The sequence below is a fragment of the Arachis stenosperma genome, chromosome 4 (assembly GCF_014773155.1).
Source record: "Arachis stenosperma cultivar V10309 chromosome 4, arast.V10309.gnm1.PFL2, whole genome shotgun sequence".
NCBI classification, from domain to species: Eukaryota; Viridiplantae; Streptophyta; class Magnoliopsida; order Fabales; family Fabaceae; genus Arachis; species Arachis stenosperma.
In genome coordinates, this window is record NC_080380.1 from 129,731,985 (window position 1) to 129,749,150 (window position 17,166).

The window sequence follows — 17,166 nt, forward strand, 5'->3', positions numbered from 1 at the left end:
ATATTAACATTATTATATGTATTAAATAGATTAATTAAATGTTGTATCTATTATAATACACTAATAACATTGCTAATAATGAGCCTAGATAGTTTAAATTGTGGATCTCGATGAAGGTAAGGTCAGGCATGGGATTTCAACCCGTTTTCTCATCTTCCTATGAATTGACCACTGCCTCAGTTAAAGACAATACAAATTTTGATTTGCTACATAAAGTTTTTGAGCTTGGTTCTTGTTTCGGATCACGTACACAGAAGTTCTCGAAGAAATATAATAAAATAATCAATTTCATTAAGTCAATTTATTTCTGATGAAAAAAAAAAAAGAACAATAAAAGGCTTTTCATAATAGTAATAGTAAAATATTATTAAGTTTTAGTTAGCAGTAAAAATACATTAAAATTACTGATAAAAAAATATTTGCAAATAAACTTAAGTTTTTAATATATTTATCAAAATAAAAAACTTTAAAAATATTATCAATAATTTTTAACATGTGTTTTACAATAGATATTAATTAAACCCTAATAATAATATACATGGTCACTACACATGTATTCATTTTAACAAACTCCTCCCTCTTTTCTCTCTTTTTCATCTTTTTTATTTTTCGAAAAAAGTTACATGTATTTATACTGTGTACATTGTTTCATCAAAGAAAAGTGAAGGAAAATTAGAAATTAATTGATATTAATATTTTTCACTTTAAATAGAATAATAGATCTAATCACCCAAAAAAAATAGAATAATAGATCCAACACAAAATGCTTGTCAATCTTGGAGATTTTCTTTTCTTTTTTCCTCCCCTCTCTGGGTGATTTCCTTCCACTGTCCGCTAGAGCTTTAATGGAATTTTATACCATGAGTATTATAAAACGCACTTGCCTTAAAATTACAAAATAGGTGTTTATAGCATACAAAATTAATGAATCCAACTTTGCAAAGGATAGGAACCACTGTTACTGGTATCATTTTCAGAATATGTAGGTTCCTTTTTCTCATGGGAGGGAAAATTTGCTTTCTTGGAACTGAATCCTGCTTCCGAAAACACCACTAACTAGTAACGAGATTGTTGCGTTGGACCCGTGCCATCAAATCCTCGATGTGTTGTTTCTCTTTGATCATGTTCTTGGACTCGAGTTCTCCCAGCAGGAGCTTCCGCGTGACTTCCTTTGGGGTTAATCCCTGCAACACCATCTCCTCAAAGAATGAGCAAGCGCTCTCAAGCTTTCCGCTTCTACACATACCATGCACCAAAAGCGTGTAAGTTCCCACTTCAGGGCTTAAATCATTTCTCAACATGTGATCCAACAGAAACCTGAGCACCTTCATCCTCTTCTTCCTGCAGCACATCTTCAACAATGGATGATATGTCTCAAGGTCAGGCTTATATGTGCTATCTTCCATCTCCTTGAGCAACCTCAGGGCAGTCTCTTCCCTCTGGTGAGTACAAGCAATACTAATCATAGTATTGTAAGTCATCACATCCCTCACAACACCTTGCTTTGGCATATCCTCAAACACATCACGAGCATCTTTAATCCTACCAGCTTTGCCAAGAATGAATATCAAGGAGCTATAAAATGCAGTGTCAGGCACACCCCCATCAACCTTCATCTTCTCATACAACTCCAAAGCTTCTTTGAGCTGCCCTGCCTTCCCAAGAGCAAGCATCACAATTGTGTAAGTCACAGCATTAGGCGTGCAACCATTTTTCCTCATCTCCTCCATAACTCGGTCCACTTTGCGGAAATCCTTCTCGCGGCAATATGATTCGACGAAAGTAGTGTATGAGAATGCATCAGGGTGAAACCCATGTTCCTTCATGTCCTCCATTGCTTTCTTGGCCCATTCAAATTTCCTAACTTTGCACCACCCATGTATCAAAACATTGAAAGAATGGGAATTCAAGGGAACCGAACCCTTGAACTCCAAAAGAGCATCATGGGCATGCTCAACACTATTCCCTTTCACCAATGCGTCCATGAGAGCATTCAACATTGCTGTGTCCTGTTTGACCCCAAACTTCCCCATTCTGCGAAACACTTCAATGGCATATTCATGCTTGCCAGCCTTTGCAAGCCTCCTCATAACCTTAACCAATGTGTCCGAGGTAACATACCCTTGTTGAAGATGAGCCATTTCCTCCACTAACTCCCACATGAGATCGAAATTCTTCGACTTTGCCAGGATATCGACCATGAAATTGTATAGTTGAGGAGAATGCTCATAACCTGTTTGAACTTTAGCCCATGAGAAAAAACCAAAAGCCGAGACCCAATCATTACTGAATCTCTTCAGAATCTGTTCAACCAAACCTTTTGAAACCTTAAAACCACTCAGTTGAGCAAGTGCTTGAGCAACTTTCTCAGGAGATGGGTGCTTTTCCTTTAGAAGGGTGGTGATTGCTTCGACCTCTTCAAGGTTGTTTGGCTGGGAAGTTGGGGTGATGACAAATTTGGGAGTGGGATGAAGGAGGTGGCCGTCGACCCAAGGAGCAAGTGAAGGGATAACAAAGTCTTCGTCGTAGTCGCCATTGGGAGAGGTTGGGTTGTCAGAGAATTTGACCCAATCAGGGAGTTCATACGACTCGGGGGTTGGCTGTGTGGTTGAATCAGCCACGGTGCAGAAAGCGCCACTGTTGGAGAAGCGGTAGAAGCCACTGAAAGCGGTGGTTCGTGTAGAAAGATTCTTGCGGACAAAGTGGTTCAGGAATCGTAGTTTGGAGAGCATTTTGGCTTTGCTAAGTCACAGACATACTTGTCAGAACTGAATCGATGATTGAACCAGTCAGACTACTAGGTCACTTCACAGCTTAAACTGGTTGACCCGATCCTACTTAAATAAAAATATAAAATAGTCAATTAACAAGTATTTAGACCTACATTAACAGAAAATACATATCTTCACTAAGACAGTAACAACAATCAATTATCAATTCCTAAAAATAACTAACAGGAAAATTTCAATTAGCATTAAACCTACATTAAAACAATTAAAAAAGAATAACAATCAAATATTAAACCTACATTAAAAGGGCATCAATCAAGTATTAAACTTACATTAAAACAGCAATAATCACAATAATCAAGTATTAAAACAGCAACAATCAAGTATTCTATACAAATTCCAATCAGCATCACATTTCTGTTTTAAAATTACATTAAAACAGCAATAATTTACATACAAATTTCAATTGCTTTCAAATTTGCGATCAAGTGTCATTTTATACAAATTCCAATTAACATTAATTTATCTATGCTATGCTACATTGAAACAAAAAAAAAAAAGCTCACCTCTGCGAAGTTCAGAAGCAGAACAAAAGCCTCAGTGTTCCAATAAAGTGTCACAGTATTCCGATCACAGAACCAAAGCCAGAGGAAGCACGAAGCAGAGAGGGTCAGAATCAGCAAAAAGTAACCATTGCAGCTACGTTAAAACCGGATAAGCAGCAACAATTACCCAAATGGCCAAATCATTAAAAATTAATAATTGAATAACTAAAAAGAAACTCACCTTGGCCGGACGCAGAGAAGAGGGAGACAGAGAACCAAGACACAGTGAGGCACAGTGGAAGACACGAGGGACGCGGTGATGCAGAGGAAGATGTGAGCAGCGCGGCGACGAGACGTGGGCCGCTGAGAGGCAGCAACAGAGAAGGTTGAGGCTTTCAGCACTGCCTCTGCTGTGTTTTAATCAAGGTTCTGAAAACCGAACCAGTCATCAAACCGCTCTAGTTACTGGTTCATTGGTCCAACTGGTTCAACTGTAATTCAACCGGAAAAACCGTTTTATAATAAAATAACAAATAAAATATAAATAAATACCCTAAAACATAAGTATAGTCTAATATATACCTTAAAATGTCTTCCAAATTCAAAGCAGTACGTTAAATGTTATCAACTAAAGTCTTAGGATTTTATGAAAGTACAATCTTTAAAGTTGAATAACAAAAGGAAATATCCAAATATAAAATGACATCACGAAAGTTTGTCATGATATTAACAATTTAATACCCATTATATTACTATTGAAATCTTCAATAAAATCACAAACTAAACACAATGAAGCCCAAAGCATAAACACAGCACAGCACATCACTACGCAAAAAAAGCACAAAACACAAAACAGCAGCACAGAGCAGCCAGAGCTAGCCAATAATCAATTAATCATTCAATGAAAACACAAAACATTCAATAATCATTCAATAAAAACACAAAACACAAAACACAATATGATTTCTGAACCAAGCATAAAAAAAACCCGAAAAAAAGCACTAACAGTGAGCACTGCAACTTCTTTTTACTTCAAAAGGGGATCATAAACAACTGGTTCTATGAAAGTTCAATAAATAAACAAAAACTACAATAATATGCAATGCCAAAAATAGACTAATAATGAAATAATGAAGGGTTTCTCTTTTTAATTCTATGTTCAAGCTTGTGAGGGACCAGAATCAACAAGTAGTACCGTTGGGATAGTTTGCCTTCTTAATTCTTATATACCTATTTCCTACAAAATGAAAATTGAGCACAAAACACGGCCTTAAAACAAAAACAGAACAACACACTCAGAAATCAATAAGAATATTAAGCACCAACTTATGGCAAAATGTACTATCTAGGATACATATATTCATGTTTTGGCGTATTTGTTGCCACTTTATTTGCCTAATCAAGTTCAGTTTTAAAGTATGAAATCCCAAAGGTTCTAGAAGGTGATTTCTTAACCAATAAATCAAATTGCATAGTGTCAAACAGTTAAATTTTAAGTCAAAATGTGAGGCTTGTTGGTATTAAGCATAAAGTGAAATTAACAACATTCAAACTTTGCACACAATTACTTTCAAGTTGACATAATAGTGTGATTAATCACATATCATTTCAGTGTTTCCCTGTATACAATGGTATTAACACAGACGGAAATGATATTTACCTGGTTTCTGAGAGCTAAAACAGTAAAACATAGTTACTAAAATGTCAGTAAGACCATGATTCTGCGAGTTCATTTCAATACATAATTTGTTACATTTTGTGATAAAATTACAAGTATTCCTTTAGGCAATGAGCACAAAATTTAGCATCAAGAAACTTTTAACAAAATTTAACAACAGAAAAAAAAAAGCAAAAACAAGCCAGTAACAATTTATCAGTTTATCATCAATCAGTAAGTAACAGAGTTAAGCAACCGAAAACAAGCAAGAACAAGCTAGTAACACTGGTGAGCAGAGCCAATCAACCAAGAAAGAGCGCCGAGCACTGACTGAGCATCGGAGGCATTACCTTCGGCGAGGGCAATGACCATAGATTTGAGGGAGAGCGACGGACGACGGGAAGCTGGCAACGAACACTGGTGAACTGGAGACGGACGACGGGGAGCTGGCGGCGAACGCGACGGACGGACGACGTTGGAGCAAAACCTGGAGACTCTGGCGTTGGGCGAACGGGAGGGCCTTCGAGCACGACGAACCAGGCGGCGACGGTGAGACCAACGGCGGCGCAATGGAGGCTAGGGTTTTCAAGGGAGAACCGGGAAAGCTATGCGCGAGTGAAAGCCTGAAAGGGGGAGAGACTGGTTTCTCAAATTGAGTTTTCTCCTTTTTTTTTTTTTTTTAAAACGGCGTCGTTCAGAGTAAACCGGGAAGGTGCCGGTTTGGTCTCACCGGTCGGTTCTCAATATAGAATTATAAATTGACTATTTTATATTTTTATTTAAATAAAACCGGTTGTGACTCATGACCCAGTACCAGTAGTATGATTAGTTGGATCACCGGTTTCTAACAACTATTGGTGACAGAGAAACTGTTTAATCTTTTGTTCTCCTTGCTTTAGGTTGTGGCCGCAGAACTTGAATTGAATCCTGGATGCTGTTTGATGTACTGGTCACCAGAGGACCTTGATTGCAGGTGGGTTCTTTTACTTTTTTAAGTTCTTTTCTTACAAATCATGTACTTTTCTTTTTAAGAACTGTAAAGGTTTCTGGGTTTGTGTTTATCAAGTGATATTTTAATCTAGTATTTTGGGCGTACTAATTGAATTAAACTCGATATTCTCTTATTTTATTTTGAAAAATATAATACAGTCATACTATTCTGACTTTACATTTAGCGAGTCACCAATTTTAATTTTTAGTAGTACCAAGGCTATATTGGTGCAACGATGCGTTTAAAGGTATAGAAGAAGGTGTGGGTGTAAGTGGGAAGTGCGTGCAAAATCAGTCTCTCTTTCACTGGTTCTAGACGAAAGGGTTTAGCAATGAAGAGGAGTTTTCCATGGGATGAGCCTGATCAGAATCCTGATTCTTCTTCCAACGACATTCCTCTCCCAATTCCCTCCATTGACCTCACCTCCCAAGGTCCTCTTCTCCTCCATCATTGTTATTAGTGCCTTTCAAGTTTTAATTTCACTCCACTCTCATAAATCATCATGTTATGCTTATTTACTGCTACTCCTATGACTTCTAGGGTTACATTCATAGATTTTTTTGTGCTTTCCTAGAGTAATTTAAATTTCGACAATCAATGAAATTCACCACCTCGCATTTAATTCATACAAACTTGCATCAACCCGTTCCAAGAATGGTGAAAATCAAAAGTATTTATGCCACCACTCTATTCTCTCCGTTTGATTCATGCGTCATGTTATTTACTCTCAGCTTTTTTATGTTTCTTATTACTAATGCAAAGTTAATTTTTGTTGTAATACAATTATGTAGCTTTCAATGCCCATAACATGTGTAACCAAATCCTCAATAAGTGATGTGTTATGTTTTTGGTATTTTATACACATTCTCCGAATTATTTGTGTTGATGATTGCTTCAACTACAACAATATCAGCTCAGAAACTCTTTCGATGAGTGGTTTGGAGATCAATTGTGCATGCCTTTCTTATTATCTAGACCCTATACTGCTTTGCATTCTTATGAATATAACTATTCCAAAGCTCATGCTTGTATGCAGATATACTCATTAGACGGGCAGAAATGTATCAGGAGTACATGAAGCAGATACCAATACCAAGTCAACGAGGCTCTGTCATCCCGTTTAATTCATGGATGGGATTAGGCAAATCAATGAAGCAACTCTATGGGCAGCCTCTCCATTACCTCACAAATGTTATCCTTAAGCAATGGGATCAGTTGAGACTTAACAGCAAGGATGAATACACACCCTTAGACAACTTGATTCATCCGACCAAAGCCGAAGCCACCATCTGGCTCATGGAAGAAGTCCATCGACAGACCTCGTCGCATTTTCAGATTGCTGAACGCTGGAAGCTGGATCCAATGTACAATTGTTCTGTTGATGCCATTTTCCCGACTTTAGAGAATGCAATGTGAAACCAGTTAGTTTAAAGGCTTTGTTAAGTATCCTGCTAAACGTTTACTTGCTAGGTTTTGGCAAAGCAAACTTGAACAGCTCTCTTGATCATCTAGCCCCGATTCTTTTTTTTTTAACTAGTCATTTGTTTTGGGGCTTCTTTTTTCTGTTGTATGTGAATATTCCAGTTCAATGGTCAAGAGTAAATTGATTTGTCAATCAGATGTGAGAAATCCCACTTTATATTAACCCATTACCAATAACCTCTACAAGAACAAAATCCATCCGTGAAAAAATGGTACCTATTATTATCTCTAACAATGATTTTCCTACTGTATAATTTTGACACTAATTCAGCAAATGAATGACAATCGGAACACATTCTAAGATTTTTGACAACCCTTATGGGTGCACCTTGATCAGTAGTGATGAGTCCATAAGCCATGGCTAGTTTTTCACTGTGCCTGCTGAGCAAATGCTCTTTCTCCTGCTCATCAACATCAAGTAAGACATTGGTTGTATCAGGGACATATCCAGCCTTGCTTAGCCTGCAGTTTATCTCCTGTAGCATTAATCCAATTTGAGTATACTCTGCGTGCGATTCATCTCCAGAGGTAAACTCGTGTATCAGTCCATGAACCTCTATTGAGCTTGATCCAGGCACTTTCTGGATCCCTTTTTCTTTCATCTGCAGCCTCACTCTTGCAACTTCATTCCATTTTCCAGCTGATGCATATATGTTGGATAACAGCACATGAATGCCAACCTTTTCAGGGTCCAGTTGAGTTATCTTCTCAGCTGCATATTGTGCCATTTCGACATTGTTATGTTTCCGACAAGCAGCTACAAGAGAGCCCCATATAACATCATTAGGTTCCATAGGCATACATTGTATAAGATCAAGAGCTTCTTCCAACAACCCAGCTCGACCAAGCAAATCAACCATACATCCATAGTGAACAATCTGAGGACTGATTCCATGAGTTGTCTTCATTGACCTGAAAAGTTGCCTACCTTGGTCCACAGAGCCACCATGGCTACATGCAGTCAATAATGCTACAAAAACAACATCGTCTGGTCTAACCCCTTGATTGAGCATCTCATTGAAAAGCTCAATAGCCCCCTTTGTATTTCCTTCCATTGCCATAACACCGATGGCAGCAGTCCAAGCTGACACATCCCGTTTGTCCATTTTCGTGAAAACACGCAAAGCACTCTGGGGATCACCACACCTAGAAAACATATCAACCAAAGCTGTGCCGAGCTGCTTGTCAATCTGAATGTCATTTCTCTCAATGTAGGTATAGACCCACTTAGCAAGATCAAGAGCTCCTAGATATCCACAGGCAGAAGCAACAGCAACCATGGTCACTCTGTCTGCTTCAATTCCCTTGTTTTGCATCTCCCTGAATAGCTCAATCGCTTCCTGAAACATGCTTACTTGAACCAAAGCACCAATCATAGTGTTCCAAGACACAAGATCACTCTCTGGCATCTCATCAAAGATTTTCCAAGCTAATTCTACATCACCATCCCTAACCAAACCAGCAATTAGCGAATTCCATGTCACCACTGTCTTGTTTGGCATCTGCTCAAATACTTTGCACCCAGATTCTCTCTCACCACATTTCATGTACATGTCGATGATGGCGTTGGAAATATTTTCCCAACCTCCAAGTCCATTTCTTAAGACATAAGCATGGGACGACTTCCCAACAATTAGATCACCTAACTGCGCGCAGGCCGCAATTGTAGATAACATTGTTACCTTATCTGGGCGTGGTCCCTGTTGCAGCATTTCACGCAAAACTACTAGCACTTCACCTGGCAGCCCATGTTGGACATAATTCGACATGATCGTATTGTACATAACCAAATTCCTATCAACACATTCATAAAAAATTCTACTTGCATTATCTATATCTCCACATTTCATGTACATATCAACGAGTGCATTCCCCATGACAGCATTAAGCTTCACGCCCAACTTACCAATATAAGAAGAAACTTTTTTCCCCAATTCAAGATCCTTCAACTTAGCACAAGCAGATATAACACAAACCATGGTAACTGGATTGGGTTGAATCCCAGTGTCAACCATCTCAAAGAACAGAGAAACAGCTTCCTTGGGCAAGTCCCTCCCAACATACCCATTGATCAAACTAGTCCAAGACACAACATTTCTCTCAAGCATTCCATCAAACACCTTGCGTCCCAAGTCAACTCTGCCACATTCCGCGTAGAAATGTATGAGAGAGTTTCTGACGAAGATATTTCCCTCGAAACCCATCTTAAGAAGCGCACCATGAACTTGAAGACCCTCAGCAAAAGCCATAACTTTGGAGCACGCACTCAGCAAGGACGGGAAGGTGAACTTATCGGGTAAAACGCCCATCTCCGCCATGTGAATGTAGAGCAAGATAGCCTGGTCGCAAAGGCCAGTTGAAGCGTAACCTCTGAGGAGAGAGTTGCAGGCAAACAAGGAAACCGCGGCTGTTTCCTCATAGAAATAATCGAAAGATTTTCGAGCGTAGTCGAGGCTGTGGTGGGTGCCAACGTCGACGTAAGCTGCGATGAGGTTGTTGAGGTGAGAAGCGCTGTGAGAAAGGCCATTCTTGATGAAGTGGCAGTGTAACTGCTTGAGCTCCGTGAGGCTGTGGCAACTTTCAATAAGCTTTAGCGATGGCGGCCATGACGGTAGGTCGGTGGCGATGGGTTTCGGAGGCTGGATAGCTGGGGAAGTGCCCACAGAAGAGGGAGGAAGGGCCTTCGCCGCCATGGTGATATATTTGTATGATTATGTATTAAGAATAATTAGTTGTGAATTTTGTAGTTTCAGTGAAACGGGGGAGGCTCTCACTTGGAGGAGCAGCACCAAAACCTTCAAGTACTATTTACATATGGTTGCATGATAGTCTTGGATTCAATACCTGTCTTTCCCAATTACTGGTTAGTTACATATATTTTTTCCTATGAGGATTTTGTTATAGCGAATCAATACCATTTGACATAATAAGTAGTAGGTAACATGTCTCCAAATTAATGCAGGACTATTTATCATCTGGCAGTGTCCCCTACATATTGGTTAACTCCCTCGCTTTACTTGTAAAGTCCAGATAGCCAGAGAAGCTGAGCTACTGAGAAAACGACATAATCATGTGCAGTCGAGGCAACAAGTTTCCAGTTAACCGGTGTTAGTGTCTTGTGTCGTTGACAGAAACTAAGGAAATCCTAACTAAAATGGCTTCCCTTGCATTTGTCATCACAATGCATTCTGATGGCAGTTGGTTGTATAGGTGATCTGGTAAGCATGCGAGTTCTCTCGTCCCCCTCTATTATTATTATAGGTGTTTTCAAATGATATTTCCTTTAAAATATAGTTTGGTTACACCCAAGACCAAGAATAACTTAAATTCTAGATTGTCACAAGAAAATGTAGTGGCTCATGACATGAGTGAAGCAGTCAGATTCATTGAGGGTAAAATGACATACCTTTCATAGCAGGTTTTAGAATTTAGAGATAGTATGGTCCTTGTGCTTATATGTTATATCAATATCATTAGATATGTCTTTATGGATTTGTTGGGAGAAATATGAAAAGATACTACTTTTCTTTATGGCCATGAATAAGTCTCAAGGTTGTAGACTTGTAGTACAAGAATTAAAAATCTTTTGAACCTAGGGAGTAGGCATACATTAAGGCTTTTTTTGGGTATTAAAACGGGACTTAAAAGCCCAAAAAGAACAACGAAATTAGATGCAAACTACTCAGTCTAAGAGGCTCCTCAATCACCTTCTTGAAAGATTTTGATTAGCTCTCAACGTGCATTTGGTTGGTGTTTTTGGACACTAAAAACATGGATACGGTGACTCATATCTACTGATTGTTTGTTGAAGTATACACAAAATATATATTTTTAGTGTCTCTTCATTAAGCCGAGACATTGAGACACAACTTATAAAACACAATTTTATATTTTTATCCTTTCTTCTTTTTTTAAATTCCAACTATGTCCCTAATTAATCTAACTCTAATTTCCCCTTTTTTTTCTCTTATTATGTTCTCTTATTATCTTCTCTATTCTGTGTTTCTAATCCCAAAACCCTTCCAACCTCCACGTCTCTTCTTTCATCCTCCCTCTTTCATGGCTGTGTCCCTCCTCCACACCACCTTATAGCCATTGCCTCTACTCTCTTTCTCATCTCCTTCTCTCTTTCTCTCTTCGCATCATCACACCCATCACTCTGCTTTTCCTTTCATTGTTTTGTCCCTCCATACCGCTACCACGGGCAGCCAATATTGGCGTCCCTTCTTTCTTCTACCTCCTCTTCTCTCTTTCTCTCTTCACACAGTCGCGCGTATCATCACCATGGGTCATCTTCTTCGGTCAGATTTATTCGTCTCCACTATTACTTGAATCAATTTCATTAAGAAAGGCGAAAAAAACCAAGAAAGCCCAAAATAGTAGCCGACCATTTTTCAGATCTGTCTTCTCATTTTCATTTTTTTATTTATTTCAACCTGTTTCAGTTTTTTTTTAATGAGAAAATTGAATTGTTGAGCTGATGAATAAATAAAAGTTAAAGATAGTATTTTGCGATGAAGTTAAAAAATTGCAGGTGGCAGTGGTGGTGGTAGAAAGCTATGGTGGCGGCAACGTTAATGCTGGTGGAAGATGATGGTAGAGAGTTAATAAGGACAAAATGGACATTTGAATTAAATTGTTGTGTCTTGTACATTGATGCCAAACATGTTAAAAATTTTGTGTCTATTTATGTCTATGTCTTTTGGTAGAGTTGTGTTTGTGTCTATATGTTTTGAAGACAGTAACCAAACGAAACCTGAAGGAACATCAAGGCTTATATAGGTAACAATGAGTTGGCTAAAGTATTAGGAGTTTACTTTAGATTGGGCCAAGCCAGAAGAGAAAGTTGCAACAATTGGGTTATTTAATCTATATAGGGCCAAGTTCAAATAACAATTGTACAGAGCAAAACTCTAATATCCATGTTGGGCATGGATTCCATGTGCCGAAAGTGTTCGGCACACCAGTACACATGGCACTTATCTTCGACTGACCGGTGCGTCTTTGGATGTTGTCCGTCGAATTTGATGTGGCTTTTTAAGGAGATTTTATTATTCAATAAAATAATAATGCACATCTTTTATTTTCGGAAAGGTAAAGGAATAAATTAAATTATTTCGTTGGGAAGGACAGTCAATATTAAAGTATTGCTTTGTTAAATTGAAGTATTTAAATTATTGATGTGTGTTGTTGAATCTTGTGGTTTATGGCTTTATGCTTCTCGTATTTAAGCTCCTCGTATCTGGCATTACAATATGTAGCATTATATGCTATTTTGTTTGGAATTTATGCATGATTATCCTCATATGGAATATATTTTTATTGTGTTTGGAGAATCCTAAGTTTGATCTAGTATAGAGGATTCGTTGGATGATGATACAGCTTAAGCATGCGGCTATACACAAATTATTACATTCATAATGCAAACGGCATGTGTGGAACGATCCATTATCACTATGTTTTAAAGATAATGCTCACACAGATAACCTTCGCATCCAGCAGTCAGTATTTCATAACGGCATTAGCTAATAGGCCCACCCGAAAAAAAAAACAGACATGAACAGTACAATACCACAACCCGTTTTCAGTTACATGGGCCGCCCCAGTTACATACATTGCGGGGGAGGGGTCGGTTTACGGTGTCTCCATCCCGTTGTTGCACTGACCCCTAAGACCTGGGATTTTACCTCTCCAGCAAAATGTCGGCCAGCTGCCGTATGATTTCTCCCAGTTGAGTCTTGAGTTCTCGTCTCTCTCTTTCGATCTGGGATACACGATACTCGATTGACGAAACGGCTTGTTGTAGGTCCTCAATCGATTGGCTGGCTACAAGTGATGTAACTTTGTTAGCAACACATTGACACTGACGCAAGTGACTAGATGTGGGGGCGCGCAAAAAGACAGTTTTCGCTTTCCAGATGCACCTGGTACCTTCGTGGGAGTCGACGTCACCGTCGTATCATGCCGTCCACCGTGAACGAATCGATTGAACTCCGACGCAAGCGGGAGCTCCCTGCCTAGCCCCGGAATAGGCAATGCAGTCACCTGGAAGTAGTCGTTCTAGGCATTCACGGTCTCTTGGTAACTCCGGTAACGAAGAAGCAGGTTCCGTGGAAAGCCATCCACCTAAGCCGATGCCGTCTTCCAAGTGGGGTATATTTCGAGTATCCTCCCTCTAAACACGACGTACCACCCACCTTCTGTTCGCATTTCCATCCGACTGTTAGAGGAGATCTGGTAGACCTTGCAGAAGAAGAGGGGGTTAGGCTTGATGGTGGAATACAGTTTATGGGTTTTTCTCTCACCTGGAGACTAAGAAATGGTTGAGTAAATAAATAAAGCAACTAGAATGATACAACAGCAGTTGCGGTTTACTTGCACGAGGACCCCATGTTCAGGAGTAGGGGTGCAGGGATTCTAAGTTCAGGAATAGGGGTGTACTTGCACCAGCAAAGAAAAAAGTAATAACATTTGTCGTATTAATGACCACTATTAATTTCAATGAATTTATTATATTTTTAGAATTAATTTTTATCAAGAATTAATTCCCAATATAAATTGTTATCGAGTGAACTTTTTAATTTTAATTTGGAGAGAGGGTTGGTGTATAGCAAGGTTATGGAGGGAATTGGTATATGTGTTCCCAGTTTAATAGGATATATGCTTTTTTAATTAATATAATTATACTACCGCGATAAGTACAAATTATACTATAATAATGTATAACAGCTAACATTCCGTCCATGTATTAATACCTGGTTAGGGAAACGTATGCGGTATTGAATCACAATCCCCCCCCCAAATGGCAGTATATTAAAAAGCAAAATGTCACAAGGTCATTTACAAATTCGTCTATCCTCTTTATAATCTCCAATAATCCCTCCACCAAGACCTTGCAAATGGCCGGAAGTTCCCAGAAGGACAGAAAGAAAGTGGATGTATCCGTTCAGCACGAATGTCCGCTGAATCTTCTTCCTTGTGAAATATGGTCGAGGATTGCCATGATGGTTGCATCGAATTCGATTGAGGATCTGTTTAACATGCATGCGACGTGTATGGTGTTTCTGGGTGCGGCAAGTTCAGACGCTGTATACAAGCATGCGACGATGACGTATAAACTGTTAGTGCACTTTTTAGTTTACCTCGACGGGTCTAAAAGGAGATTCCTTGATCACTGCGTGGAAGTTGGAAATGTGGATACTATAATCCGGCAAGAGTTCATGGAGTTTTTCTGGTTTGGTCGCCGTGACAAAATGGATGGAACATTTTCAAAGATGTCATGTTGTTCTTCGAAATGTTTGCATTTGAATGAACGTGACTGGTTACCATTCTTGTTAATCCGCCCCCGACTGTACTGTTGTGGGTTTATCTTTATATAATCTGCCAATATAGTGGCTAGCAAATGCCGGTTTGTTATGATCCTTCATTAACCCCTTGCTATGCGTACTGATGGTGTATTTTATTTTTTTGTTAAAAAATTAATTTATCATAATTATGTAGATGGAACAGACGACGCAATTAATGCGTATCTTGGCTATAACTTAGTCCAAATAATGCTTTCTTCTTGAGTGGGATATGATCTGAACTTTGCACTATTGAAGTGACATTTGAATGGATAGAAGACTGTTTAGTCAATCAACCTTTTACCCCATCGTCTATTTTTTTTCTGGGGCTGGGTACTAACTTAGACCGTGACAGTGAATTTATACAAAACTGGTAACTTGGATAGGCAATAGGGAGTCACCGAAAAGGGTCAGGTAAAAATGGGGACGAGATTTTTTTTATATGTGCAATGATAATTGACGATGGTGTATAAAATCTGTAGAAACGTTGAATAATGAACATGCATATATGTTCATTTTGAACCACGGGATTGTATTCGTATAATATAACTGGTTGAGAGATTGAATACTTGTCCTTTAAAGAACAAAATTTGCTTTCATATTTTAAGGAGTTTTTATTATGTAATTGCACTAATTGTTTTATTATAACTTGAGAGAGAAGTACTTTGAATTTTGTTTCAATCATTGGCTACGTATTCTTTGTTCATCCAAGCAATCTAATTTGAAAAATGTTTATTTCCTATAATTTGATATAATATTAGGATATCATAAAAATGATACTATGTCTACATTCTTTTGTTTTATTATCTAGTGTAAAATGACGGTATGTGTCCTTAACTTAGAAGGATCCCGTAAACATTCGTGACAATCAAACGCGCTGCCTGTGGGGTAATACCAATATGTAAGGAAGGATAAATCGATAAACACGTCTTTGATAACACACACGTAAATAATTGCCGAAGTGGTCCAAAATCACGATTTGGAAATGGTATTTGGCTCCATCGTAACATAAATCCCTAATTGTGTGTCAACAGGTCACGTGACTTTTGAAATTAAGAACAGACAGATGAAAGTAGATATAATTATATTAGCAGAGTTTAAGTTCCACTACAGAAGATCAAATGGGAGACAAAACAAACAAAGGAAATAAAAGGATCATACAGGCCTCGACGGAAAACATGACATTAAGATATCAAGCATGTGCAGCAGGTCAAATAACTCCGGCCCCATCTTCATTCTGCCCGGCTGGACGACGACCCCGACGGAGCAAAAACTTTTGTTTTTCCTCCAAAACGTCAATCCTGCGTTCTAGGTCACGCCACTATAGCACCTCAAGCTGTTCCCGTTCATGGCACTTGGCAATTTCTACAATCAATTTGACTGCTTTGTCATCCAATTGGTGAAGGATCATGTCATTCCTTCACTGCGTTATTTTCAACTCCTTTTTCAGCCATCGCCTTTCCTTCTCATCTTCCTCTAGTTCATCCATCTTTGCCTCAAAAACGAACTTGGCGGCCAACATCTCCACCTTCGCCTACCTCAGTTCTGCTTCGGTTGTTTCAAGTCTAACCTTCAAAATCTCCTCCCTCCTGACCAGTGCGGCCTCAACGAGGTCATAATCTGCGCACTTTTCATCTACACGGATGATGTCGATAAGAGCGTCGATCGAGAGTTCCGCAAGATCTAGGGACTAATGGTGTGGTCGGTGACGGATTCCTGCGACATTTTCTCGGGAGAAGAGGACGACATATGGTAGACTACGATGACCCTTAAAGCAACGATTTTTGTTCTGACGATGACGGTTGTCCTCTGGGTGGGCCGTTCTCAGGCGATAGACGTGGAATCTTCCATCTGAAGTTATGCCTAGGGTGCGAAGTGGAAGCCATGTGTGGAGATGAATGTGGCGGTGTGGCAGATGACGGAGAGAGCAGTGGAGGGTCACAGTAATAAGGAGAGGGAGAAGGATAGACAGAGAGTGGCGAGAAGGAGTTACGGCAGAGAAGAACCGAAGAAGGGTTAGTACTTAGTAGGTTTTGGGGTTGTCAATAACGGGCACGTATATATATATATATATATATATATATATATATATATATATATATATATATATATATATATATATATTATAAAGTAGGAAGTTGCTTGGTGATGAGCGGATAATTTATACACTTTTTGGCATTATTTTTAGATAATTTTTAGTAGGAACTAGCTACTTTTTAGTATATTTTTATTAGTTTTAAAGCAAAAAATATATTTCTGGACTTTACTATGAGTTTGTGTATTTTTCTGTGATTTCAGGTATTTTCTGGCTGAAATTGAGGGACCTTAGCAAAAATCTGATTCAGAGGTTGAAAAAGGACTGCTGATGCTGTTGGATTCTGACCTCCCTGCACTCGAAATGAAATTTTTGGAGCTACAG

General features: G+C 38.8%; 3 protein-coding genes across 7 annotated transcripts; 1 reads left to right on the forward strand and 2 right to left on the reverse strand.

Annotated features, from left to right (window-relative positions):
• Positions 1-637: 637 nt before the first annotated feature.
• LOC130976142 (pentatricopeptide repeat-containing protein At3g22670, mitochondrial) lies at positions 638-5,567 on the reverse strand. Of its 3 annotated transcripts, none has more exons than XM_057900908.1 (4): positions 5,282-5,567; positions 3,516-3,765; positions 3,296-3,325; positions 638-2,834 (listed from the first exon to the last, which is right to left on the reverse strand). In XM_057900908.1, the coding sequence occupies exon 4, from the start codon at positions 2,730-2,732 to the stop codon at positions 1,053-1,055; it is 1,680 nt and encodes a 559-aa protein (XP_057756891.1). In that variant the 5' UTR covers positions 2,733-2,834; positions 3,296-3,325; positions 3,516-3,765; positions 5,282-5,567; the 3' UTR covers positions 638-1,052. The 3 variants fall into 3 exon arrangements, with proteins under 3 accessions (XP_057756891.1, XP_057756890.1, XP_057756889.1); XM_057900906.1 differs by having other exon boundaries at positions 639-2,834; positions 3,296-3,428; XM_057900907.1 differs by having other exon boundaries at positions 638-2,837; positions 3,296-3,765.
• Positions 5,568-5,714: 147 nt separating this feature from the next.
• Positions 5,715-7,582, forward strand: LOC130972943 (protein RDM1-like). Of its 3 annotated transcripts, none has more exons than XM_057897291.1 (3): positions 5,715-5,904; positions 6,131-6,353; positions 6,959-7,579. In XM_057897291.1, exons 2-3 carry the CDS (start codon positions 6,254-6,256, stop codon positions 7,336-7,338), a joined length of 480 nt encoding a protein of 159 aa, XP_057753274.1. In that variant the 5' UTR covers positions 5,715-5,904; positions 6,131-6,253; the 3' UTR covers positions 7,339-7,579. The 3 variants fall into 3 exon arrangements, with proteins under 3 accessions (XP_057753274.1, XP_057753275.1, XP_057753273.1); XM_057897292.1 differs by having other exon boundaries at positions 5,734-5,904; positions 6,107-6,353; positions 6,959-7,582; XM_057897290.1 differs by having other exon boundaries at positions 5,734-5,904; positions 6,134-6,353; positions 6,959-7,580.
• On the reverse strand, positions 7,558-10,311 carry LOC130972942 (pentatricopeptide repeat-containing protein At3g22690-like). The gene has a single exon (XM_057897289.1). The coding sequence runs from the start codon at positions 10,095-10,097 to the stop codon at positions 7,572-7,574; it is 2,526 nt and encodes an 841-aa protein (XP_057753272.1). The 5' UTR covers positions 10,098-10,311; the 3' UTR covers positions 7,558-7,571.
• Positions 10,312-17,166: the final 6,855 nt, after the last annotated feature.

Bases quoted from the DNA above. Each gene is read 5' to 3' on its own strand.
- LOC130976142 (XM_057900908.1), bottom strand. From the start codon at position 2,732: ATGCTCTCCAAACTACGATTCCTGAACCACTTTGTCCGCAAGAATCTT.
- LOC130972943 (XM_057897291.1), top strand. From the start codon at position 6,254: ATGAAGAGGAGTTTTCCATGGGATGAGCCTGATCAGAATCCTGATTCT. The intron at 6,354-6,958 runs GTCCTCTTCTCC...GCTTGTATGCAG, and splicing joins CATTGACCTCACCTCCCAAG to ATATACTCATTAGACGGGCA.
- LOC130972942 (XM_057897289.1), bottom strand. From the start codon at position 10,097: ATGGCGGCGAAGGCCCTTCCTCCCTCTTCTGTGGGCACTTCCCCAGCT.